The 26,606-nt window shown below is 37.8% G+C and overlaps 1 protein-coding gene across 3 annotated transcripts in view; it reads right to left on the minus strand.

Annotated features, from left to right (window-relative positions):
- Nucleotides 1-26,606, minus strand: part of LOC149155519 (transducin family protein / WD-40 repeat family protein) — a 440,469-nt gene that overhangs the window by 277,560 nt on the left and 136,303 nt on the right. For all 3 annotated transcript variants that reach the window (XM_089445676.1, XM_089445674.1, XM_089445675.1), the window contains one exon: nt 9,163-9,352. In XM_089445676.1, the coding sequence (XP_089301802.1) occupies nt 9,163-9,352 (190 nt within the window). The remainder of the gene's footprint in view (nt 1-9,162; nt 9,353-26,606) is intronic.

Below are 26,606 nucleotides of genomic sequence, written 5' to 3' on the forward strand. Positions count from 1 at the left end.
TGATAGTGCATGGGACCACACAGGACCAAGTGGACCTATGTTAGGTCAAGAGGATAGGATTTAGCAACCAATGATATACTTGACCTAATTAGGGAGGGGAAAGGGATGAAGGAATGAATTTTCAATGAAAAGAAATGCAAGGATCCCAGTGAGTTTTCTAGCCTAATGGAAACCAAGGGCAAAAATTGGTCTTCGAGCTAGGGCTTGTGATATCTCAAGATCCAACCGTCAGAATCTCATGAAATTTGGAGGGCTTCTTGAGGACACACCAGCGCAGTTGTGGACCAAAAATCGAAGTATTTGCATGACTAGATTGTGAGATAATTGACGCCCTCAGTGACTTATGTAGGCTAGGTCTAGAAAAAGAGGGGAAGGTGAAAAAAATAAGCTTTAAAGTGATCACCAGAGGAGGACTACTGCTTTTTCCTTTGGGAGAAATGGAGTCATGGAAGATTTAGATTTTGCATTGATTTCCACTTATCAAGGAGGCCTAAAAGACAACTTCGTTGAGCATTAGGGCTTAATGGAAGTAGCTTCAAGGTCATTTATACTTCGTTCAACAATATTCGGTGACTTGTCAAGACAAGGGTGTCTCTAGGAACATTCATTCATTCAAGCATGGCCTAATCATGATATAACACTATTTAGAGATTTAATTTCCACAATTTTGTTCCAAGAAAAGCAGCAAATTAACCCTAGAATAGTGAAAATCCCAATATCATGAATGCAGCTAAATAAATAATCAAAATAGCATTAACATAGTACTTACATGTCAGAAGAATATATCAAATCACCAAGATATGCCAATTATAGAAGCTTCAAGACAAAGAAGAATAACCAATCATCGAAAATCATCCATTCATCCAAAAAGTCTCGTCCTAAAAAGATAGCGAAAATCTCACAAGAAGATATGATCCAATTCAAGTGATGATGCTAAAATGAAATCATATCACTTGTATTTATTGATGTCCAAATCAATTCGATTTGCCTAATAAGGCCTAATTGAGCCCCTAAAATAAAATAATGTACAAGATAGCTAATTTTGGGTGACAAGCCCACCAAATTAGCTCAAAATAAAAGAATAAGCCTCTCGAAAGGTCAAATGATCAATAATGCATGTATTTGGGCCTTAGAGGAGGTCTATTGAAGTCAATAGGTGCCAAAATGTGAAATAGGACTCCCAAAGCAGTCGACAAGGGCGTGGCCCCTTGTTCTCCAAGTAATAAACCTGTGGTGCTCCCAAGTGGGTGTGGGGGCACACAAGTGTCCTTATGTGTCTCCAAACAAATCAAAGATGTTTGTAGACCATCTACAAGGGCTCGGATGATGGTATAAGTGATGCCACATCACCATACAAGTCCTAGGTCATCTGTAGAGTGCATAATGTGACTGTGGGGTCGGTTGGGCATGATGAACCAAGTGCATCTTCCTCGTTCAATAGGTGAACCATAAGTGATCTCTGAAAGACTCTAGGGATCCATGTTATGGTACCTGCTGTTGTGGAGGCCCATGGTTCTCTACACACACCCTACATGTGTCAATGTAGCCCTCTGTAGGGTTAAGACCCCGTATAGGGAGACCAAACCCAAAATGAAGACCATCTGCAATCCTACATAAGATCCAATGTGTCCCCATACCTTCCAACATATCAAGTCATTAAAGCAATCAAGTAAAAGAGTTTGTAAACCATGGAAAACAAGTGGGCACTTCATAATGGCATGCCCTTCCATAGTGGGCTTTGGCATGTGCTAATGTCTCCGAGCTCCAAGAGGGGTTAACCAATCATCCTATTAGGTGGTTTCTGCTTCTAAAGGGGGTGATATGTTCATGGTACATCCGTCAAATGGTGGTGGCATGTGATACAATGATGGAATGGAGTAGGGGACATGGGGAACAACCTGGGTCACATAACATGGAACAAGAGTAGCTAATAAAAGGGAAGCCCACACTTGGGTAAATAATGTGTAGAAAGAAGCAATCGTGGTACTTGAGTTACCCCGATCATGGTTTTTCCACCCTTCTTCGAATGTCTTTTGTCTTTTATGATTCTCTTTCGTTAACTGCTTGGGGCTCAAAGGAATGAGAGCATGATGTGCAAAGTATAGCAGTGGATACCCCTTTTTAAGGTGAGGTAGTCCATAGCCCACCAGGGGTTCCGACAATCATGAGTTCCAGAATGATGAAGGAGATTCATCTAGGGCCTATAGGACGCAGGGTGATGGCCCTGGAAGGGGAAGTTCATGTAATGGCTTTTTCCCACGTGCTAAATGTGTTTGTCCCGACAATCGTTTGCATTTTGTGGTACAATTTCCTCTTGAATGTGGCCAATTATGCTTTTTCTTTCCTTTTTAGTTGCATCAACCTCCTAGGCATCGTTCCAAGGCCAACCCAAGATGTGGGAAAGGGGAGGTGGTGGCTGACCCTATGTGGACCCAGTGGAGGAATGTGGACCCAAGTGGGAGAGGTGATGAAAAGGGTTATAATCAAGGTTGCACAGAACGGGGAAACGGGTGCGAGTTTCCGAAACAGGAAGCAATACGAAATGCGACCTCCCCAAATTTTGAAAACGGGGAAACGCGAATATATATATATATATATTAAGACATTTAAGAAATATGTGCAATCATAAAGCATATATGATACATTCTAATTTATTACATTATGATAAAATTGTCCATTGTCAATGCATAAACTATAAGTCTCTAAATTTACATCACATTTACTCATGAATGATCACATAATGAAAATAGAAATATCCAAAATCAGACACGAGAAATTTCTAATTTCTTGTCTCGTGCTTGAATGGGAGTCTCCTCCTACATAGTCGAACGGCCTTAGTGCTCTTGATTAAATACAAGTTTCATACCCTAGTACCCTACATGCTCTTGGATATTGGGAGTCTCCCCTGCATAGAGGGCTTGGTTCTCTTGATTAAATACAAGTTCCATACCCTAGTACATGATAAAATCCAATGGAAACATTGCAATCCCCCAATCCTGAAATCCTGAAAAACAAATAAGTCTGCTAGATTTTGAGTGAGATCTAAAATTCTACTTTCTCCATATGAAATCCAATGAGGGCGAAACCACTCTCAAACATCCTGAGTCATTTCATGGTAATGTTAAAAATTTAAGTAAAAGGATGAAAATGAAAAATAAAGGAGAATATCACTTTTACTTTAAGAATTTAACATTACCATGAACTGCATATGCCTCAAACTTCCTGATGAACTGCATATCAACACTAGGGCAAAAGTTCACTTTTATAACTTTAGACAGGCATCTTAAAGCAACTAGAAGGCATTAGGAAAACCTAATAATAAATTAGAAAACAAATTTAAAAAAAAAAAATTAAAAATTAAAAAAAACACAAATTACAAGCTGAAACGTGCGTCGTACTGCCGTGAAACGCGTTTTCGGCCGTACTGGCCATGTTTCCACATCGTGAAACGTGCCAGTACGGCCGGAAACGCGTTTCACGGCCGTACCACACGCGTTTCAGGGTTTTATTTCCGTTTCCGTACGGAAACGGCCTCCTACCCTATGTTTCCTGCAACTTAGGTTATAACGAACGAAAAGGGAGTGTGTAAAATCCTTGGCAAGTGGCTGAAAATATTTCTTTAATCTATGTCCATTCACCAAGAACACTAAGCTTTGTCCATCAATAGTTTTAATCTCTACGGCTCCATTCTCAAATACTCGAACCACCTCATAAGGTCCCATCCAGCGTGTATAGAATTTTCCTATATGTGAATCGGGGATTGGGACCACACATCCAAAATCAGGGTTTCTCATGTAATACCATCCCAGAAGAAGCCCAAAGGCCAGTAAAAGAGACACCACGGGACTAGGGTTCAAGGTTAACATCCTAAAAGAGATCTAAGGGACAAGAGCACAGACCTAGTCCACTCTTTCTGCCGAATCCCCCCATTAGTCCATGCCCAAGAGTTTCCATGATAAGTAAACTAAAATACTCAATTACCAAATGATAAAGCATACCTTTAAGTTTAGGAGGCCCACCTTCAAACATACGATCATGACAAATGGATGAGGGACCACATGGTTGGCTCAGGTGGCGAAGAAATGGCACAACGAGCTAGTTGGTCGCTGCAAGGGGTTGTTAGCTACCAGCTCAGGACCATCACAGAGAAAAAAAAATCCCCTAGGGATATCACCCACAAAATGGTGGGTAACAGGACCCAAACAAGGTCAAGGGTGTGGGATAAGACTTCAAATAAATGGACTTGACCAGGTGAGGGAGGAGAAAAGGATCAAAGAGGTAAGATTTGACTTGAAATCTAGATGCAATGATCCTTAATGAAACCACTAACCAAAGGAAACCTAAGGAAGAAAGGGTCTTCAAGCTAGGGCTTGAGATAACTTGAAATTCCACCGTCAAAATAGCTTCAAAACTAGAGGACCTCTCAAGGACACATCAGCGCAGTTCTTGACCAAGTTTCATGAATTTTAGAAGGCTACAATTAATCTCATGTGATGCCCTAGGAGACCTACTAAGGTTAGGGTTTAGAAAAGAAGGAGATGAGGTGAAAGAGATCTTTGTTTTGATGATGACCTAGGAGTAGACCAATAAATAGCCTATTGGGAGAATGGATTCAATGCAATCCAACGTTTAGAGGTGTCTTATACCCAATCAAGGAGACTCCTAGCAACTCTGCATGGCCTTAGAGGCAGCAACTAGGTCACTAGGAAAGTTTATACTTTCTTTGATGTTGTAATTATGTAAATGAGCTTACAAATCATGGAACCAAGTGGACACTTCACAGTGGCATGCCCTTCCATAATGGGCTTCAAAACGTACAAGTGTCTCCAAGTTCAAGAAGAAGGTTAACCAAGGACCCTATTAGGTGGTTTCACCTCTAGGGGGTGACATGTCCATGGTACCTCCATCAAATGGCAAGTGGTATGTGAAATAATGATGGAATGGAGTGGGGTATTAGGATAAGGCTCCAAGCCACATGCCATAATACAAAGATAGCTAAAATAAGGGAAGCCCACACTTGGGTATATGAATGTAGGAGGGAGCAATTGTGGTACATGAGTTACCCCGGCCAATGTTTTTCCACCCTTCTTCATATGCCCTTTGCCTTTTATATATTTTTCTTTTGCAACTACTCAGCGCTCCAAGGGATGAGAGCATGATATGTAAAATATAGCGGCGAATACCCCTTTAAGGTGGGGCAGTTCATTGCCCACTAGGGGTTGGGACAATCGTGGGTTCCTTAATGATGTAAGGGACCAATATGAGGGGCCCTAGGAACCAGGGTGATGGCCTTGATGATAGGGCTACAGCTCATGTCTGGATTTTGCCCATGTGCTAAATTTGTAGGTCTCGACCATCTTTTGCATTTTATGGTACATTTCTTGTTGAGAGTGGCCAAATAATGGTTTTTTTTCTTTTAGTTCCATCAACCTTCGAGGCATCATTCCATGCCCAACCCAGGATGTGGACAAAGGGAGGGGAAGGCTAACTCCCTGTGGACCCAAATGGGAAATATAGTGAAAGGGGTTATAATGAGCAGAGGGGAGTGAAGTATATGGTGTCGGCAAGCGGGACCACGTAACCAAAATCGGGGTTTCTCACATAGTGCCACCCCTAACGCTAGTAACCAAGAAAGAAGATCCCACGAGACTAGAATACAAGGTTAATCATCAAATTGGACAGAGGAGGCAAGAGTACAAACCAAGCCCACTTTCTTTATAAATAAATTTAAATTGTATATTTTTTTAAAATTCCCTTTCTCATTCATATATATATATATATATATTTCTTTTTTTCTTTTTTTAATTTTTTATTTCTCCCCTTTTTTTAATGGCTAAGGCCCTACAGCAGAATGGAGAATCTCCTTAGACTTGTCTGGCTAAAAGCCTCAATCAAAGAACAACTAACTTGACGAACGGTTGTTGGCCAAAAGGTAGATTAGACTGGCTCTATGCAGTGGTTGAGTGGCCAAAGGATCGAACAACTCTGATACCAATTTAACGAACAAAGTTCGTACTATGCAATGATATTCAAAACACTAGGAACATGAAGACATCCATTGAGGATAAGAAACATTTTTATTGAATAATGTATAAAAGAACTGATGTGATATATGAGATGATTACAAATGAGGGCACGCTTATATACCTAGGAAGGTGCCCCTTTATGAACAGTGATGTCCTTTAAACATGCCTCTTCAGTATTAATTATTATTTAATTAATTATTATTATGATGATGATTGGACAGATATGAAGGGTATGACCCTTCTAAATTTCTTGGTACATTGTCCTAAAGGTATCATGTTCATTAAATCAGTGGATGCATCAGCACATATCAAAGATGTAGCAATAATATGTGAGTTGTTAGATGGGTTCATCCAGGAGATTGGTGTGCAGGATGTGGTGCAAGTCATAACAGATAATGCAGTTAATTATGTGTTTGCAAGCAGGATGCTTATGGAGAGGCACTGCACATTGTTTTGGACTCCATGTGTAGCACATTGTATTGATTTCCTGCTTGAGGATATGGTGAATTTCTCCTTCATCAAGGAGGTCATTGATATGGCTAGGAGTTTATATATAACCATGTTTTTGTTCTTAGTCTCATGAGGAGATACACTAGAAACAAGGAGTTGCGGCGTCCCGCAAACACATGTTTTGCCACCAACTTTATTACTCTTCAGTCTCTGCTTTGATGCCAGTTTGAGCTGAAGCAAATGTTTGTTTTTTATGAGTGGCGTGATTGTAGATACAGCAGGAGACAGGAAGGAGAGCCATTGCAAAAATGGTGTACACTGACACATTTTGGCAGGGAGTAGAAGAAGTGTGCTCAGTTAAAGAACCTATAATAAAGGTTCTGAGATTGGTAGATGGGGACAAGCCTGCAATGGCTTATTTGTATGAGGCCATGGATAGGGCCAAGTAGGCCATTCATTCTTATTATGCAGACAAGAATTTTTTTGGGCGTGATATACATATGATGTTATGGGATCTGATTGATAGGCAGTGGACAGGGATGCGAGGTGATGGAAGGGCTCCATTCCTATATTCAAAGGATGGTACTTGATCCTAAGCTTCGTAGCAAAATCAATCGCGAGATACAGTTTTATCGGGATTGTGTTGGCCTATTTGGCTTTCATGATGCTATTAGGGAAAGGACATTCACTAAGTAACAAGTCATCACTCATTAGAAATTTCAATTTAGAATTTACATATTTATAATTCTAGATTTTTAAAATTCAATTATGTAACTTTTATTTGAAAGTTTAATTATGTTTTAAGTTTTTCACTTTTTTATTTCTTTATTGTGTTGTAGATATTTAGTGGTGAAGCTATGGTGCAAGGGCACCAAAATTGCAGAAATTGGCCATAAGAATCTTGAATCAAACATGTAGCTCTTCAGGGTGTGAGCGCAATTGGAGTGTATTTGAGAAAATACACTCAAAAAAGCACAACAGATATAACTTTGAGCCTCAGCCTTCAATTGAGCAATTACATTTATAGTAATTTTAATTTATGACCCTCAAGTGTCAAGACTCATTAGTTTTTTTGACACTCTTACAAGTTGGAGCTCTCACGCCTCAATGATTTAGTGTATGTGCATTACAATATCTGACTTCGAGTGAAGCAAATAGAAACACCAATGGATCCAGATTCCATTTCCTTAGACAATATTGGTGTATTGTCTCAATGGACGGTGGAGTCTGAGGTGCCCATCTTGGAGGGGTCACCTGCATGGTTAGAGCCAGAGGAACCATTACAACAAGGGCAGCAAGAGGAGGAGGACTCGGGGGAGGAGCAGCATGAGGAGGAGGAGAAGGAGGAAGAGGAGGAGGAGGAGGAGGATACTATGGGAGAAGCAGCGTCAGCACCATCTGCTATAGATATAGGAGAGCACAACTCCATTCCCAGCAGTCATTATTTGACATTAGGTTCGGGGAAAGGGCCTTCTACTGCTAGGGGTAGAACTGGCAAATAGCCCATCATGTTTTCCCGTAAAAAGGGGGGAGAGGGCACTGATTTTAGATAGATAGTTGCTAGTTGTATTTGTTTTGTTACATATAACTCATGATGATGAGATACTTTTATATATGTGATGTTATATTGTATTAGTTCTCCACATTGGAGTCATTGATTGGACAATTATCAGGGATCAGCAAGATTTGGTATTGCCTTTGATCTATCATTTTTATTTTACATCCACTACATCATGTATATATCAGTGCTTTCTTCATATTTATGTGTCAATGTGTTTATATCACGTTGTTATTGCTTTATATGTTTAAAAATCTGAAAAAAAATGAATATATTATGCATTTTTTATGTTTGCCGATATTTTTGCTGATATTGCCGATAAGATGTTTTCTAGACCCTTGCCAATATTTTGCCGATATTTCTGATAAGATGTTTTCTAGACGCTTGCCATTGCCAATACCGATATCTTCAACACTGCATCACTATATTATTGCGATGTCACAATTTTTACTCTAAAAAGATATTATCACTGGTAAAGACAACAATATTTTCATTTACTATCACAATGATGCATAAAAATATCTCCCTGTACATGGACAGAGGCGGATAAACTCGATATTTAAATTTTTTTTGAATATTTTTTTAATTTCACTGATATTTTGCAATATTTTCCCAATGTTCGCGATATTTCCTTTTCTGGACCATCAGCAAATATTTTTGCTGACACAATGTTTGCAACAATGGTAAAAATCACCTAATGACTTTCCCACCTCATCACCCCAAAAATATGCAGTAAAATCCAATCCATGTTTGTGAAAAACATTAAAAATGGCTCATTCCTTCCTTGGTCACTTCAAAAGAGTCAAAGACTAATCATCCCAGAATAGGTTAAGGCTTTGATTAGAATAATGGCATTAACTAGTATGACAGGAAAGCTGTTGACAGCATTGCCAGCTAAGATGCCAGCCATCCCTTCTCACTTGCATGAAATTAAAAGAATGTCTACAACTGTGAAATACTTACCAGTTTATACAAGCTTAACAATGCAACAAAAAAAACATAAAAGTTGAGCACATTTAATAGATTTTGCAAATCACTTACACTACACACTCCTCGATCTTTAAGAAAGTAATAAAAAAATAAGAGAACTTGGAAGAACATGCAAAATGTTTAGGACATATTTCATACGTGTTGGACTTGTAGAAAGAAAGTTGTGCCTCAAAGGCATCTAATTCAGGTGTTCCTGCCATTCTATCTGCATCTGTTGTCCATATCCTTACAACTCCATCAGAACACGCAGTAACAAGATCTCCATTTGGCAAGAATTTTACATCCCACACACAGCCAGGATGCTCAATGCTTTGAATGCATGTTGCATCTGTTAAAATAAAACAAATGTTAGAAAACTGAAGTAATCTGTAGAAAAACATGGGGAGGAATAGAGATCCCATAATCCCTTAAATCGAGAAAAGCAACGCTTAAGTGTCCTCATCTACATTCAATATAAGCTGCCTATTGGGATTACTTTCATTTTGCTCTACTGGTTTTTATGCAGAAAAAAAAAATACGTAATGCAACAATAGTCTTCTGACATCAATACTTCTTTTTTTTTGTAAAAAGACTTTCACATTAAACTATTACAACAGCTAAGAATGGTTCGTTTGCCAGAACTTGTTGGGAACATGTTCAGTCAGAGGAGAAAGCTATTCTACATGCAAGACTGCACTGGCATACAGCTTTGTTTGGGTAATCCACAACCTTATTTCACTCCTTTCCCAGTGGCATTTGGCATTATTGTTTGTCCTGTATAAACTTCGGTGCATGTAGGTATGATGTTGGCTCTTTGTTTGCCTTACATCAACATTTTACAGGGAATGCTACAAAAACAAGCAAAAAAAAATACTACAAAGGTATTTTTTTATTTAGAGACAATATAAAAATATCAAACTTGCTGAGAATCAGGCTAAGTTACCAGGATGCAGATCCGGATATGGATGCAGATTCAGATATGGATATGGATTCACCAATTCTTTGAAAAACCAGGATCCGGATACAGTAAGGAAATAGCAAGTACAAACAATATAAATATATTTTCATAGTTTTGAAAAATAAAACATATATAAAGAGAGAGAGAGAGAGAGAGACAAATATCAATATCTATTACCTATATATCTTTATAATAAGTATTATGTATATCAAATGTTATACGCAATTTATTTATATGATAACAATAATATTATTTTATAAAATAATAATAATAATAATATATAAATATAAAATTTACGTAAATATAATATAAGTAGTTAATTACATTATCTCTCAATTTAATGAACTTAGCTATTTGAAAAATCACTGTGGCTAGAGTGTAATATGCTGGCAAATGTAATTAGTGGTTTAGTTAATATAGTGATATGGTACATCCGTTGCATCACTATGGATCGTGGCCCAAGGGCACAATGCAGCACAATGTCAAACAGAAAGCACACAGAGAGCACATTGGATTGGAGATCGAGGACACATTCCCGCATGACAGACAACACATTCAGATTAATCATTACAGCACAACAGATAGCGCATTTATGTGGCATCTACTCATGTCAAACTTTGAATTTTGTGGATGAAATTCAGTGAATGTAGTGACTTAGACTAACAATGACATTTGTCATCCATACAAATTTGCTGTCCGTATGAATCCTGAGAGGATCCCAGCAGATCCAGAACTGAATCCATATCAAATCAGGGGATCCACAGATCCAACCCCTGAACCTCGCAGATCTGGTAAAACATCAATCAGCACTCTACCCTACAAGCCTAATCTCTATCATAGAAATAAGTTAGAGATGAAAAAGTCAAAGCTCAGTCACTCTTCATTATCCAAGAAGTTGGTCAAAATGTTCTTTCAAAAAGTTCGGTGGAAAGAAGAAATCAAGGTAGAAATTACAAAATAAAAGATGTTTCATAATAGGGCCAGATGACCTCCCTGTAAATACTATAAAACAAAGGATCTTATACTTTCTTGGCCTTAAGCTATAACTGAAAAAAGAAAAATAAAATAAAAACACATACATGTGTATATTCAATATATGATCCCAACGCTCTGTCTGTCTCAATGCAAGATTTAAGCTATTATGCACTACAGATTTCACCATCATCACCCCTGCCATATGTACAATGCATAACTATCGATTTCAACCTTCTGCCAGACCCTTTGATATAGACACTCACAAATATGACTTCTTTGCTCGTTTGTTTCAAACTTGACCAAGATTCTTTCTCACATGCCATCCATATTACTGTGAATTATTTCCACAAGAAGCATTGCCCCATTAAGACGATGTGTCAATCCTTCCATCAAAATTTCAAATTTGACTTATCTCTCTCTCTAAAACAGGCCAAAGCCGTCCATGAGTAACAACAACTCCATCACAGAGAAACAAAATATATGATTTTCTTGTCCACAAGGTAAGAACCTTCTTAGACCTATAAAAAGAAAATGTAAAGAATTTTATGGACTTTTCTATCTAAAAAACATTATCAAATAAGTAAGGTTGACACCCATTTATGCCTCCCCTGCATCTTGCTCGTCATTTCTTGACCTTACCCTGAGAAGGCAAGTCTACTATAAATCACATACTATGATACTAGTCAAGCTACAAACATTAGCAAGCCTCAATATTAATTATAACTCATTGATATGCAGGGCCCATTGTGGAGAGATTGGGAAAGGGTGTTTCATAAGCAGAATCAGCAATATGATTTTGTGACAACCCTTTTTGCCATCCCTCTTGTAAATATTGCTAGGAATTGTAATTCATGCAAATATTGTGGAAAGTAAACACAATGACTGGCTGAGAGGAGTGGACATGACTTAACAGTTTGGGGAGGAGTTCCTTGGGAATTGGTTAGCTCAGGCTGTTCATTAAATGACCACCAGTTTTTCTGACTGGGTTTAATGGCCTGCATGGCAGGCAGAGAGGTGAAGTATGGGCTTCCTTAATGAAGGACAAGCCCATACCACCTCTGTTTTCCTCATACATTGTATTGTGTGGTCAACACGCAAGAGGACGCAAGGGGGTCGATGGGAAAAGGAAGAGCTGACAGGAAACGAGGGGAGATTCATTTGAATTGCCATGGAGATAGCATTCATAAGCGCTCAAGGAGAAAACTGTACACAAGAATGGTGTGTTCGATATTGGAAAGGATCACAGACATGGCTTGTCTGGCTATTACAGCAATAAAACTTGTCCCAGTGCCTAGAAAATTGTGCCAAACAAATATGTCTCGACTGCATGCCAAGCAGCAATTTTTTGCCTAGATCTGCATGCCAACAGGTAGTTCACACCTGCAAAACAGTCTTGCCAACAGCTGCCTCAATCTTTGTGCCTATAGATTTCTGTGCAGCCTTATCACACATGCAACCCACCTCAGTTTGCATGCACAGTTGCCTCTGTTTGTGTGTTGTCCCTTTTCCCCCTCTTTTCCTCACTTGCTGCTCCTAGGTATGTGTGTCAATTTCTCTTGAAGTGCATGCTTCCTAGGAATGTGTGCCATCTTCTCTCCATGCAATTACTTTTACCCTTTTTCCCCAATCTCATAATTCACAACAAGATCTATGGATGAGATTAAATCTCATCATCTCATTAGATCCGACGGTCGCAATTTAATCACAAAGTCGCTTAAATGTACTTAATAATAAATCATTACTTTAGCAAACAATAATTAATTAAATCAATTAATGTGCTTTTACATAGGAAAAAATAAGTCACTTTGCTGGAAAAATTTGTCGAACATCTTTTGCATGCTCGACAATAAGCCTATGCAAAATCACTTGTCCAAGCTACCAGAATTCAACAGATGTTTTCATCATTGATGTTTTGAATTCCTAGGGAATGTTGTTATCAACGATGTGGGCCACTAGTTTGGGTGGTTGTTTACAAATGGATTTACCTTATGCAACCCTTCCAACCTATAAAGATGCATAGTTACCTTGCATCAAGGACAATCTAGAAGGTTCCATATAGAAGACCTAAATGAGCCTATGAATGAGTTGATTTGCATGGTACATGATAATATTTGCTTTGTGATTCTCTAACACTCGTCAGACCCAATATTCAAAAAGGAAGGAGCGAAGGGGTCAAGTAATGAGATTTGGAGAATGCACTTTAATGGTGCACAACCCTATACAAATGTCAATGCAAGCATCGTCTTTATTTCTCCAAAAGGTAATATAATAAATTTCACTTATAGATTGGAGTTTGAGACCACAAACAATGTTGTTGAGGATGAAGCTTTGCTTTACAACTTGAACTGGCCACAGGGATGGGAATAAAGATGTTGCAAGTTATTAGGGACTATGATCCCATAGTGTTACAAGTAAAAATGAATATGTAGCAAAGAATGAGAGATTAAAGAGATATAGGTGTGCAATGTGGGGTATAAAAGAACCATTTGATATGTTTTCAATTGATATTGTCCCAAGGGTGTAGAATGCCCAAGCAAATGCTTTAGTTGTAGAAGTAACCAATACTTAATGATGCGAAAGCCTTACTTCAAGGGAAGTTATTGGACATTATATACCGACACTATGTCCCAGATAATTCTAAAAACTGGCAAGTCTTTAAAGATGATTCACAGCTCATAAGGTCCATGAATAATATGTAGGACCAAGATGAAATAAATGATGAATTTGAACTGATTGACTTCCCGAATGGCAACAAATTTCCAATGGGCTCAGCTTGAATATCAAGAGTTTTTGACAAGAAACATATGTATTGTTGAGTTTTGTAGCTCAGAAGGTACTTCTAGTCTCGTGTCTTGACTAGAAGCTATCTCACAGGGTTCGCCGAATTTGAACCTTGAGGTTCGAAATTTAGCGAACCAAAAAAAAAAAATCAAATTCGTTCAGGTTCGGCGAACCTGATAGTCGAACCTCAAATTCGAACCTCAAAGAATTCGAACCTGAAGGCGAACCTAAAGACGAACAATGTTAGAGTTTGGGTGATTTTTGTAAGTTGTTTTAAGGTTTATGAGAAAAAGCATGGGCAGCACATGGTTTTCTTTTGTTTCGCTTCCCGCCAGCTAGTTTCCCACAGTGGCCACTAGTTTGGCTTTATTTACCATTGTTGTCGATAGATTTTCACAAGCCAACTTCAATCTAAGTGTACTCGCTCGATTGTGCTCAGTGTTGCCGTTGTGTGTTGTATTCTCTGCAATTTCCTGAATTTAGTTTCTAGATGTTGCTTGTCCCTGCCGCCCGGAGCATTAAGTGAATAGTGGTCGTGATTTGTGGCTCGTGGGTGCTCACTACTACTCATATAGCTTTATTGATTGATTTTGATTTTTATTATTTTATGTCATATATATATATATATATATATATATATATATAGATAGATAGATAGATAGATATGTTGAAAATATGTATAGTCGAACTTAATGTCGAATCTCATACAAACCTCATCGGAAAATTCGAATTCGAATCGAACTTAATCATTGTCGAACTCAAATTCGAACCCAAACCGTGTGACATAGACTAGAAGGACCTTGATTTGCCTCGTTAGGAGATTGAATGTGGCATACATACTGTGCAACTGAGTTGCATGCATGTGAATGTGTTGCATGCGACATGCATGAGATGTGCATGTAAAGCAAGTTAAATTTATGAATTGTACTTGAGTTAAAGTAGAGAAAGCTAAAGATAAGATGTTAACTAAAGCAATGTCACTTATCTTCAATAAACTTAATGAGCTAATTTTGGCCATCAATCTTAGCTTAGGAAAGTTATAAATTGAGCCTAAAGTGAGGAGCTAAGACATAGCAGCACAAGATTGAGAAAGGCTTCTTGGTGAGCGTGTGTTGGGTCTGTGACAGTGCAACAAGGTTGGTGATCAGTTTTATATTTTCTCAGTTGGGCCATTATCCCTGGTACAGGAGCCCAAGTAAGTTCTGCGATTAATTTATTAATGCAAAATTGTTGATTGGGCATGTTACCCACCACTTTGTGGGTGATATCCCTAGGAGAAATTCTTCTCCATGATTGTTGAAATTTGATGACTAAAAAAAGTTTCCAACAGTCCCAACCCAGTTTTAATTTCACCTTATCACTCCCATTCAGTTAAATGCTCTTTCCCATAAACATACATTCAACATATAGAATTCTGGAAATGAAATTTTCAGATTAAAACACATGGGATTGTCAACAAATGCTAAAAATAAATATGGACATAACCAGACCAGCAACACACATAAAAATACACACAAATTTTTGGTCAACTTAGACCCAAGCAAAACCCCTTCAATCTTCTCCAGGGAAAACCTGTTAGAGAGCTCTTCAAATTTATTTATCTTTCAAGTTCAGGAAAAATATATTTGCAGACAAAACAAAACAGCAAAATACAACTTATCTCTTCAACCCAAAACTCCTTGAAAACCGTGCCCACTTTGCCTCGATTTTCGTGCCCACTTGAAGCTGAAAATATGTATTGTACGGATACAACTGTACAGATTGTATAGATTTTTTTCAAAAAAAAAATCAAAAACTTCTCCCGGATGGCGTGCAGCGCACAGCATTCAATGTTGTTCGTATTGTACCTTCGGTTGTCTTCTAAACCTTGATTTCCATGCCCAACTTTGCCCAGAAATCACTCCTTCAGCTTGCTGCAACAAATTTCTACTTCAAAACTTTTCTCCAGCTCTCAGCCTCCTTTCTCCAACCTACTCATGAAGAATGAATGCAATCTCTCTTTTGTTTCCCCCTTTTGTTTCCCTAAATGACTTTTGGGCAACCCTCAGATCTAATGGCTCAGATTCATTTAGAGCAAGGGATGAGAATAAATGTGCATTTAACTCACCCATTAAATAAAGTACTCACATTGTACTTTATGTCTAAAGTCACTTTTCACTTCATAATTTAACATTGACTTTACCACTTATAAAGTCACGTTCACTTTATAAAGTCACACTTAGTAAAAGAATTATTTTGGACACTTTTCCCTAGGTAGAGACTAACCCATGGGAAACCGCTTGTCCAAGGTACATTAAAAATCAACAATTATGAGCCTCAGCCGGCAGCCCCTTAATGCATCCTACTAGCTCGTTGTGCCTTTTCTCTGCCACCTGAGCCAGCCATGTGGTTCCTCACCCACCTATATTGATCGTATGTTTGAAGGTGGGCCTCCCGAATCTAAAGGTATGTCTTGTCATTTGATAATTGAGTATTGAGTTTACTTAACATGGATACCTTTGGGTATGGATTGATGGGGGGATTTGGCGGAAAGAGTGGGCTTAGTTTGTACTCTTGTCTCCTTGATCTCTTTTGGTTGTTACCCTTGGATCTTAGTCCCGTGGGATCTCTTTTATTGGCCATTTGGTTCTAGGGTGGTACTACTTGGGAAACCCCGACTTTGGGTGCGTGGTCCCACTCCTTTACCCGCACATACTGCTCTGTTTCCACTCACTATACCCCCATTCATCATTTCTCCCACCTAGGTCCACATTCCCATTCCGGGTCCACATAGGGCTAGCCTCCCTATCCCCTTTGCCCCCACCTTGGGTCAGGCCTAGAATGATGCCCCAAAGGTTGCAGGCTTGCAGCAACTAAAAAAAGACGAAAAGCATGATTGGCCACATTTAACAAGAAATTGTAACACAAAATGCGAAAGATGGTCGAGACAAAAATATTTAGCACGTGGGCAAAAGCCAGCACATGAACTCTACCCCTTCCATGGCCATCACCCTGGTTCCATAGGCCCTGGATGACCCTCCTCTATCATTCAGGAATCCATGATTGCCCCAACCCCTGGAGGGCAATGAACTACCCTACCTCAAAAGGGGTAATCACTACTATATTATACACATCATGCTCTTGTCCTTTAAGCCTCGAACAATTAATGAAAGAAAATTCATAAATGGCAAAAGGCATATAAAAAGGGTGGAAAAAGCAAGATCGGGGCACCTCATGTACCATGACTGCTCCCTCCTATACATTATATTCCCAGGTGTGGGCTTCCCCTTATCTAGCTACCCTTCTGCGGCTCATCGGTAATATTTGCTTGTTCACTATCTCTCTTCTTATCCCATGGATTCTCAGGACATTGATTTTTGTAATGACCCATCTTATGATAGTTGTAGCATTCAATCTTGGATAGGTCAACTTTCTTCTTTGGTCCTTTGAACTTCTTGAAGATTCCCTTCTTCTTGTGATGAGCAGAATAGGCATTAGAGGTGTTGTCTTCTTCATCCTCCTTGTTTTTTACTAATGATATTCGAGCTTCTTCTTCACTGCATGCATTCCACATTTGTTCGAAGGTTGGAGTATCCTTCCAACTGCTAATTCCTTATGCAAAAGCACTCCAAGATATTGATAGACCTAGAAGAGCAGCAATTATGAGTTCTTTTTCTCGTACAACCTCATCTATCGTCTTTTTCCATGCCCTGTAGTTGGAGGCTCCTTCTAGCTTGTTTTTTTCCTTCATTGTAGTTGGCATAGTTCCTATAGATAGTAGGCTTATCTCCTTATATAATCCTCTTCCTTAATGACCTTCCTTTGCTCCCCTTTTTTTCAATAGATCTTCAAGTTGCCTTTTTCTTCCTTCTTCACCTTAGCTTTGATACCATGTTAGAAAATCAGAAAGGTAGAAAGATTTTCTTATATTGATAATTACTTGTGATATTCCTGAATTCTTATTAACTTTGTTTATGTTCTTCTTTCATCTTCTTTTTATCAAACAATCATCAAATCAGAACATGAAGGTCAAGGACATCAGATATAGGAGAAAACCCAATCAACTCTTCCACTAGTAGATTCAAATCAAGATGAGACAGTCCAAGACCTCTTAGACCTAGGAGAAGACCTCCTCCAACCACCAAGTCAGTCCTTCCTTCCTATAGATGATCCTTACTAAAGTCTTCAAGTACCAGCTTCACAATTGCAGCTTCAATCCAGAACTTCAGCCCCCAACTTCAGAACTTCAAACTGCAGTAGATTCAAAATTTCGGCCCCAGTAACTTCGCACGTATGAGAGATAGAATGCCCAAAAACTTGATTTAGGTCTTCCCAGCTAATCTTCTTCTTCTCCAACAATTTCACTCTCTTTTTCTACTTCTCTTTCTTGTAAATCAAACTTCTTGAGTGAGTGCTCCAAATAGGTTGAATTGCCTCTTATTTATAGCCTTCTAGCTAGGTTGAATAGCCCTAATCCCAGCCGACTTGTTGAGGATAGGGTCGACTTTGTGTGGAGGTGACCAATGATCTCCTTAACTCAAAAATAATACTTTTTACATGATACAAAAGCCCAAGAAGGGTCTAATAAAAATGACAATGACTCTATTGACTCAATGCAAAGCCTAGAAACCTTCAATGGAGGCTTTGACCTAGAAATTGATGACCCAAGCATGAAACCCATGCTTTAATAAGTCAATTCTTTTTATAATAAAATTTCTTTTTCTTTCTTTTGACAAATACATTACATCATGACTCAAATAAACTTGTGAAGACCGACACTAGCTACATTCTTCAACATCACAAACAGTCATGTCCACAGAAACATGCCTCTTCAATACTAATTATTATTTAATTAATCATTATTCATGATTATTATTACTTATATTATTTGTATTATTTTTGTATATATTTTATAATATTGTCTCCCTTTTCAGAAAGCTTTGTCCTGAAAGGTTTATTGCTAACAAGGCATATCATATGTTTCTTTATCTTGGTAATCTATTCGTATCTTTCAAAGTTCTTCAAGTTGTCATCTTTCTTGATAGATGATGATAGGATCCTCTGAGAGATAAACAAAATTGTCGCACTAAGAAGGGACCTGACCATCCTAAATCAGTGTTTTGTTACTGAAAACTTGTGATGAATTGTTATCGTCAGACTGAATTGTGCAAACTTCAGTATTCTTCATAACATAAGTTTGATGTTTATGTTCCGAGTGATACATATACGCGGGCTGATTAACATGTCTGCTCATGTGATTCATATGTCGAAAAGCAGTTCTAGAAATTTTCTTTTCCCTTATCGTGTGCGTTGCAATTTCCTGATTTACTTTAGGTGTCGACGTTGTTGAGTTGGTTACAAAATATTCACTTGAAATGTTCATCATCTGAACTACAACATCTAAGTGTGTTTTTTCTTCAACTAGCTTGTCTTCTTGACTTGTGATATTCACTGGATCGGTATTCATTCCTTTTTCTTCAACTTGAATTTCTACATTTGAAGATTTCGACATTTCATTCTCAATAAGTTGGTGTACCATGTTTTCCAATGACTTCTTGTCCATCTTAAGCTTCTTAATTTGCGTTAGTAATTTTTCACGATGGTCTTTAAACCGAGATATTTCTTCATTTTTGGCAATGGTGATTTTGTCAACTTCTCTTTGCATATTTTGTAGTACCTTTTTGCCTTCCTGAAAAATTACTTTTGAAATATCTTATATGTCTTCTAGTGTTACTAAATCTGGCTTCAATGTAACATCTTGTAGTGTTATTTTTTTCTTTTTGTATGAAACTGTCAAAAACTTCTTTTTCGTATTTAGGATGAGAGACCCTAAAAGTTTCATCCAGGGTGAACCCAAAATAATGTCACCTCGATCCTCCTAAAGGGATCGAACGGAGAATTGCGATATAAAAGTATAATCCCTAATGTTTAATTGTAAATCAGTTATGTCATATTGTTTTTTATCCGAGCCGTCTAATTTTTCGATTACATTTGACTCAAGAATCACCAATTGGTTAGTAAGGTTAGGGTTTATATAATTTGTTTCTTCGACGGGAGAGATAGAAATAATATATTTTCCTGCATGAGTCCCATTAATTCTAAAAAGCACTTATGCAGCGTTGCGTGAGGTCTCTAAAAATCTTTCATTATTGGCCATCCATTTTACTAAATACCCTTTTCTAGGGGATTATAAAATCTTCACTATTAATACTTTGTATTTTTCCCTTTTTATAATATATCTTCTTACGAATGAAAACTATTTCTTCTAATTTACATTAAACTTTAGAGAACTTTCGTTGACTTGAACTTTAAAAACATTTCTTTTTATTGAAATATGTAACTAGGTTCAGTCTTCATAATGACATATGTAATCATGATTTTATGTATTTGATGTAAAGAGAAAATAAGTTTATTATTATTATTACTCTTGAGGCATGGGTTTCATTCTCAAGGGAAATTTATTTTTAGGTCAAGCACCCATTGAGTGCTTCTAGGGATTGTCATTTAGTCTACAAGTCAACTGAGTCATTGTCATGTATTGAATACCCTTTTGGGCATGTTATTGTAAAGAAAATTTAAGAAAAATTATTTGAGTCAAAAATAGAGTCAAAGACCCTCCAAGACCTTGTTAAACAAGAAGCAACAAGTCGGCCTACATGAAGGGGCAAGTTGGCCTAAAGATAGCAATTTGTACCCCTCAAAAGCCTTTATATAAGAAGGAACTGGACCTCATTTGGACACACTCTCAAGCAAGTTCGACTTCCTCAAAAATAGAAGCTAAAAAAGGACGAAAAAGAAGAAGAAGAGCAAGATCGAAGTTTTGGGCCCCTCTCTCTTGTGTTAGGGTTTCTACAATTGTTGGGCAAGTCGAAGTGTTGGATGGTTGTTGCAGTCGAAGTTCCAGAAGAATATGTTGGGCCGAAGTTCTACAAGAAACCGTTGGGCCGAAGTTCTAGAAGAAACTGTTGGGTCGAAGTTGCAGAAGAATATGTTAGGTCAAAGTTCCAAAAGAAACTGTTGGGTCGAAGTTCCAGAAGAAATTGATGGGTCTAAGTGCAAAAGAATCTGTTGGGTCAAAGTTCCAAAAGAAACTGTTGGGTCGAAGTTGCTGAAGAAGTTGTTGGGGTCGAAATTGCTGGAAGGAACACTCATCAAAGAGGAAAGGTTTGACTTGGTCTTGGAGGGGTCTTGGTCAAGGGTCATAGGTCTTGAAATCCGTCAATTGAAGTCCTATAAGAAGAGAAAAATTCATGTGGGTTTTCCTCTTAGTTGGAGAGGTTTTGACTCTGGCTGATCGCCTATATCTTGTGTCATCTTGTCTTATTGTTCTTTATGGTTTGGTAGTTGTTTGATGAAAAGAACACTAAACATAATCAAGAAAAAGAAGAAGCTAATTAAGTTAAGTAAAATACATCACAAGCAGTTATCAAAGTAAGAGAAATCACCTAACTTGTTGCCCCTAGATTTCTCAACACTTCTAATTTAAAATTTTTAATAATATTACTTTTAAATTTACAGCGTTTCTCCTTAATTCAAATTGTCCTTTTATAAACCTTTAAATGCTTATAAAAATTCCTTATAATCCTTTTAATATTGGAACTGCACCCACCCTGTGGACCCCAATCACCAATGATCAAGCCAACTGAATAGGCAAGTGGAATGAGTTTCGCAGAAGCAATAATGTCACAACCTATAAACCATCCAGACTTTCGCTTAAGATTGGTTTAGGCAAGGATTATGTACAGACACAAAATACTTGTTGGTTGATACAGAAATAAGTATTGGCGTGTTGTGGTGGACAAGAACCAAGTGGCAGTCGCAGTGTCTTGACTACGCTGCGGGGATGCTATCGGCTGAAATACGGTGGCGATTTATGTATGGTAATGGTCGGATCCTGTACAGCGGGCAAGTTGGATGCAAGTGGCAATATGGATTACGTGGTGGCGACAACTGGACTGCTACAGCGTGCTCTATGCGGATAGTGTCGAATGTGGCTCTATGCGGCTCTATGTAACAGGTGTGGTCGACAGTGTGTGTGCACCGCACGGCAACAGTACGGAAAATGTGCGTGTTTTTGCAATGTGGGCTCTGGCGACAATGAGGCTTCAACGGTCGTATTTTTTGTTGGTCTGACAGCAACTAACTAACGGTCATGTTGTAAGGCTCTTTTCAAATGTGAATAATATCTCTCTTTTCTTTTCTTTTTTCTTTTTTTATAATTTTCTTGTTTTTATTTATTTATTTTCTTGTTTTTTGGTTTTTTTAATTAATTTTTTTAAACCATTTTCATTTATTTTTTACATAACCTTTTTTAATAACTTTTCCTTTCTCTCTTTTTTAATTATATAATTTCATTTTATATAATTTTCTTTTTTTTTAACTTCTTTTTCTTTTTTTCTCAATTAATCTTTTATATTATTATTTTTTATAAAAACAACTCTTTTTTATAGTTTTTTAGTTATTTTTCTTTATTCTTTTTCTTTTTTCCTTTTTTTTTCAATGGCCACTAGCCTATCAGAGAAATGGAGAACCTCCAATTACTATGTAGCCAAACGCTTCAATTGCGATGGCAACAAAGTTGACGAAGACTTAATGGCCAAAGGCAACAAAGTTCATAAACGCTCTAATACCAATCTTGTGAACAAAGTTCATAAACGCAACAGAATACTTAGAATATCTAGTATATGTAAATATCCATTATAGGATAGTAATATTTATATAGAAATGTTCAGAAGATATGAGATGATATGATGTTAGAACTGAGGATCCCGTATATATAGCAAGTACCCTTTCACAAACGGTCATGTCCACAGAGACACGCCTCTTCAATAAGAGTTATCAGTTAATTAATCATTATTCATGTTTATTATTATTTATATTATTTGTATTATTTTTATATATATTCTATTCATAACATTCTCCATGATTCATGGGTTCTCAAGGTACAATCAAGTTCCGGTGAAGGAAGATGAGAGACATGAGACAGCATTCATAACTCCATGTGGAACTTATGAATATCTCAAGATGACATTTGGGGTAATGAATGCAGGAATAACTTTTCATAGGACAATTGACTTTGATTTTAGGGACTTAGTTGGGACTCGGGAGGATCATAGAAATCTATCATGATGATTTGACTGTGTTTTCCAAGAAAAGAATCGTCACGAGGTTTGATATCCCAACCAAAATCACAACCAAAAATGCCAAAGCGTTCAATTCGGCGACATTATCTACGTTTTTCTTGGATTATGGCATTGTACTGCCTCACTCATCTAATTATTATCCACGGGAAAAGGCCTGGCAAAATCAAGCAACAAAAATTTAATGGCCATCATCAAGAAGATTGTGCAAGACAACAAAAGAAGTTAGGACTATGCATTATGGGCAGATAGAATAACAAGGAACAATCTGCAGGAAGAAGCTCATTTGAATTGGTCTATTGGATGAAGGTCAGGCTGCCAGTCTATTTAACGATCCCAGTACACCGTTTCTTACAGCATTTCACCACTGAGAAGGAGGCAGTTCAAGCAAGGGTGAATCAGCTCGTAGAATTGGACAAAAATTGATGAAGAGCATTTGATCACTTTGTCTAGAACCAAGGTAAGATTAAGGGTGTATTCAATAAAATGGCTCGCCAAAGGGATTTTTAGAAGGAAGATTTGATCTTAATGTAGGATAAGAAAAGTGAAAAAGCAGGAAAGCATTGAAAATTCAACTCATTAAGGCTCAGGCCTACCAGATTGAGGATGCAATAGGCACAAATTCTTTCCATCTTAGTCACTTCGATGGAGAAATGCTGCCACTGCCTATGAATGGGCAGATTTTGAGGTATTACTATTCTGGTGTCAATTAGTGCCACGATAGTCCTATAGGAGTAGGAATTTCACCTTTTATTTTGTGTTGTAAGCAATCTGAAATTACAGCAATCAAAACCCTTAAAACAGATTGCATTCAAAGTCATTTGAACCTCAAAATAAATATCTAAAATTCAAATCTGTGATTTTTAGTAGTAAAACCTAATTCAGTTTGCTAACTGTAACCTTGTTTTACTGCTGTTTTATAAATCTGGAGAGATTACTAAAATCTGGTTTAGATCTGAAATTTAATTGTAAATTTAAATCCCTAAATCATATATAAGACTAAGCTTCCATCCCTTTCAACTCTACAACACTTGAGCTTAATGCACCTCAAGGATTCCCCCCACCCATGACAAGAACTTGCAGAGTCTAAAAAGAGAAAGTTAAGAATATCAAGGCGATAATGATAGTTTCCCTAAGTTTCCCTTGGGGGTTCACAACTTGTGTTTAGGGCAATTTTGAAAACCTAAGAGGTGACAGATTCCATACTCAACAAACTTGCTTGGCTCAAGATTTCCCTTCAGTAGTCAAATTTAATATCAAATATGAATAAGCTTTGCATGGAAATTCAACCTCTTATCTGCAAGATTTCACCCTAGGATCCCTTAGCTTGCATGAGCTTTCCCTGCCAGTAGCTAGCCAGAAGCACCAGAAAGAAACCAATGAATGACTACAAGACTCCCTCTGCAGTCTCATGAAGATGTATATATAGACTGAAAAGCGTATGAGAGCATTTTTGCACATACATGTGAGGTGTCCAAGATTCCCTCCAAGATTTACTTGCTCTTGCCACCAACTAATAAGTGTAGGTGGTAAGTTAGGACTTAGCAGCATGCCCTCTCATTCAAATGGCAATCATTTTGTATTTTATATTTGCTTAACTTTTAATTTACATCATGGTTGCATCATGGTATAGTGATCAACCTTAGGAAAAGCAAAAAATACTCAAATATCTACTGATTAGTGGGACCTTGGTCTTAAGTTCCCACTAGGAACTGTACATTGTCCTGCAACTTAGTTAGTATGTGCAAATTCCACAATATACAGTACCTTTCATATGGTCCATGCTAGCAGCTGTGTAAAACCATGCACTCAATATTTACACTGCAGTTAATGTACAAAATGGAGCATCAAAGTGAAGTATTATAGCTGTCCTATTATCTAAGTCATATACACATACATATTTTTCTGCTTAGTCTGTTTAATCCTATGTTGCAAGAAATGCCGAAACATCTATATTAATTTTCATAGATAATCACATGATGCAAAAATCCAAAATCAGCCTTCATAGATAAGGTTGTATATTGAAGGTCCCAAAACCAGCCTTTATACATGAGGCTATATGTGCTAAAACTGAAATACAACATGAACTAAAGACAAATATCGACTACATATTAGTAATCATAACAATCCTCATCCTCATCAACAAAACTATAATAAGGTTCTTGTTGAGACAAGTCTACTATTATTTCCAGTTCCTCTTGAATCACCACTAATATCAAGAGCAGCAAGAGAGAGCTCTAACTGTAGTATTTTTTTAATGAAATTAGCTTAGGAGTGATAAATTTTATGAAAAATGTTTAATTAAGCATTTTTGGACCATATAAAGGACCCATGCCCTTCTTGACCACTTGAGTGTCGCCAAAACAGCCACTTAACTCGCTGAAATGCTGCAGTTTTCAGTTGAAACCAATGTTGCACGAACCCCCCCCCCAAGGATCCAAACCGGGAACCATGTCCTGTATAGATCCATGGGGGATCCGCCATCGGATTCGCAGTTCGTAAATATGGAACCAGAAAAGACGATTCTTAGAAATTTGGAACCGTGCTGACCCGATCCACAGTTCTGGATTTCCGAAGCGTGGATCCAATGGTCGATCCACCCCGGATCTGCGATGGATCGGGCACAGATCCCGAGTGGATCCAAAGGGAGATGGGCGCTTCCATAGTGTTCTAAATTTTATTTTATTTTATTGTCTTTGACTTAAGTTGGGTTGGGGCATCTCAGACACTCCCAAGGTGCTCCCTTGATGCTCCTTAGATGCTTCCTAGATGCTCCCTCACTATGTTTTAAAACTAGGTCAGTCTGACTCGGAATCGGCCTGGTTGACCAAGCCATACCCCTACCTGGACCGACTAGGTCAATTATCTAGTTTGGTCGTCGATTCGTTACCGAACTGGCCAAGTTGGTCACTGATTTAGCCGATTCAATAACAGACCGGTCGGACTGTCCGAGCCTGACTTAAACCGACCGGTCTCAATGACAGGAAAAAATGGCGAGTTGGGTGAACTTGAAATCACATTTTTTTCTATTTAACTTATTTCCTAGCACCTCTACCCTTCTCCCACGCCTATAAAGGTGAGCCAACCCCCTCATATTTCCTCACAACTATCTCATTGCATTTGTGTGAGCATTTGTGAGGAGTTTGTGAGCAATTGGAGTTGGTTTTTGGAGCAACATTCAAGAGGTTCTCAGGCGATCTTTGGAGTAGCATTGAGGAGGTTCTTGGGTGATCTTTGGAGTAGCATTGAGGAGTTGGTTTTGGGAGCAGCATTGGTTATGTGTTTTTGTTCTGATCTTTATATATTACATGTATTGGACAATGTACTGGGTGCCATTTTGATATAATAGATATATTCATAAGCATATTTTGATCATATGTTATCTTCTCTCTATTATTCTAATGCTTTGAGTTTGGAAACATGAATGAAAATCTTTAAAAATATGTTTTTTCATTAAAAATTAAATATTTAATGTAATTTTTATAAAGACCGAGTTATTGGAATCAACTAGTCCGAGTCCGAGTTGATCCTCGATCAGTTCCGAGTCCGAGTCTGAGTCCGAGTTCGAGTTTTAAAACACTCCTCCCTCGTGGTAATGTTAAATTCTTAAAGTAAAAGTGACATTCTCCTTTATCTTTCATTTTCATCCTTTTACTTAAATTTTTAAGATTACCATGAAATGACTCAGGATGTTTGAGAGTGGTTCCAACCTCATCGGACTTCATATGGAGAAAATAGGATTTCATACCCGAATCAAAATTCAGCAAACT

Source organism: Pinus tabuliformis, chromosome 9, assembly GCF_031772625.1.
Source record: "Pinus tabuliformis cultivar Carrire ecotype Pingquan chromosome 9, CPIR1, whole genome shotgun sequence".
Taxonomy (NCBI): domain Eukaryota; kingdom Viridiplantae; phylum Streptophyta; class Pinopsida; order Pinales; family Pinaceae; genus Pinus; species Pinus tabuliformis.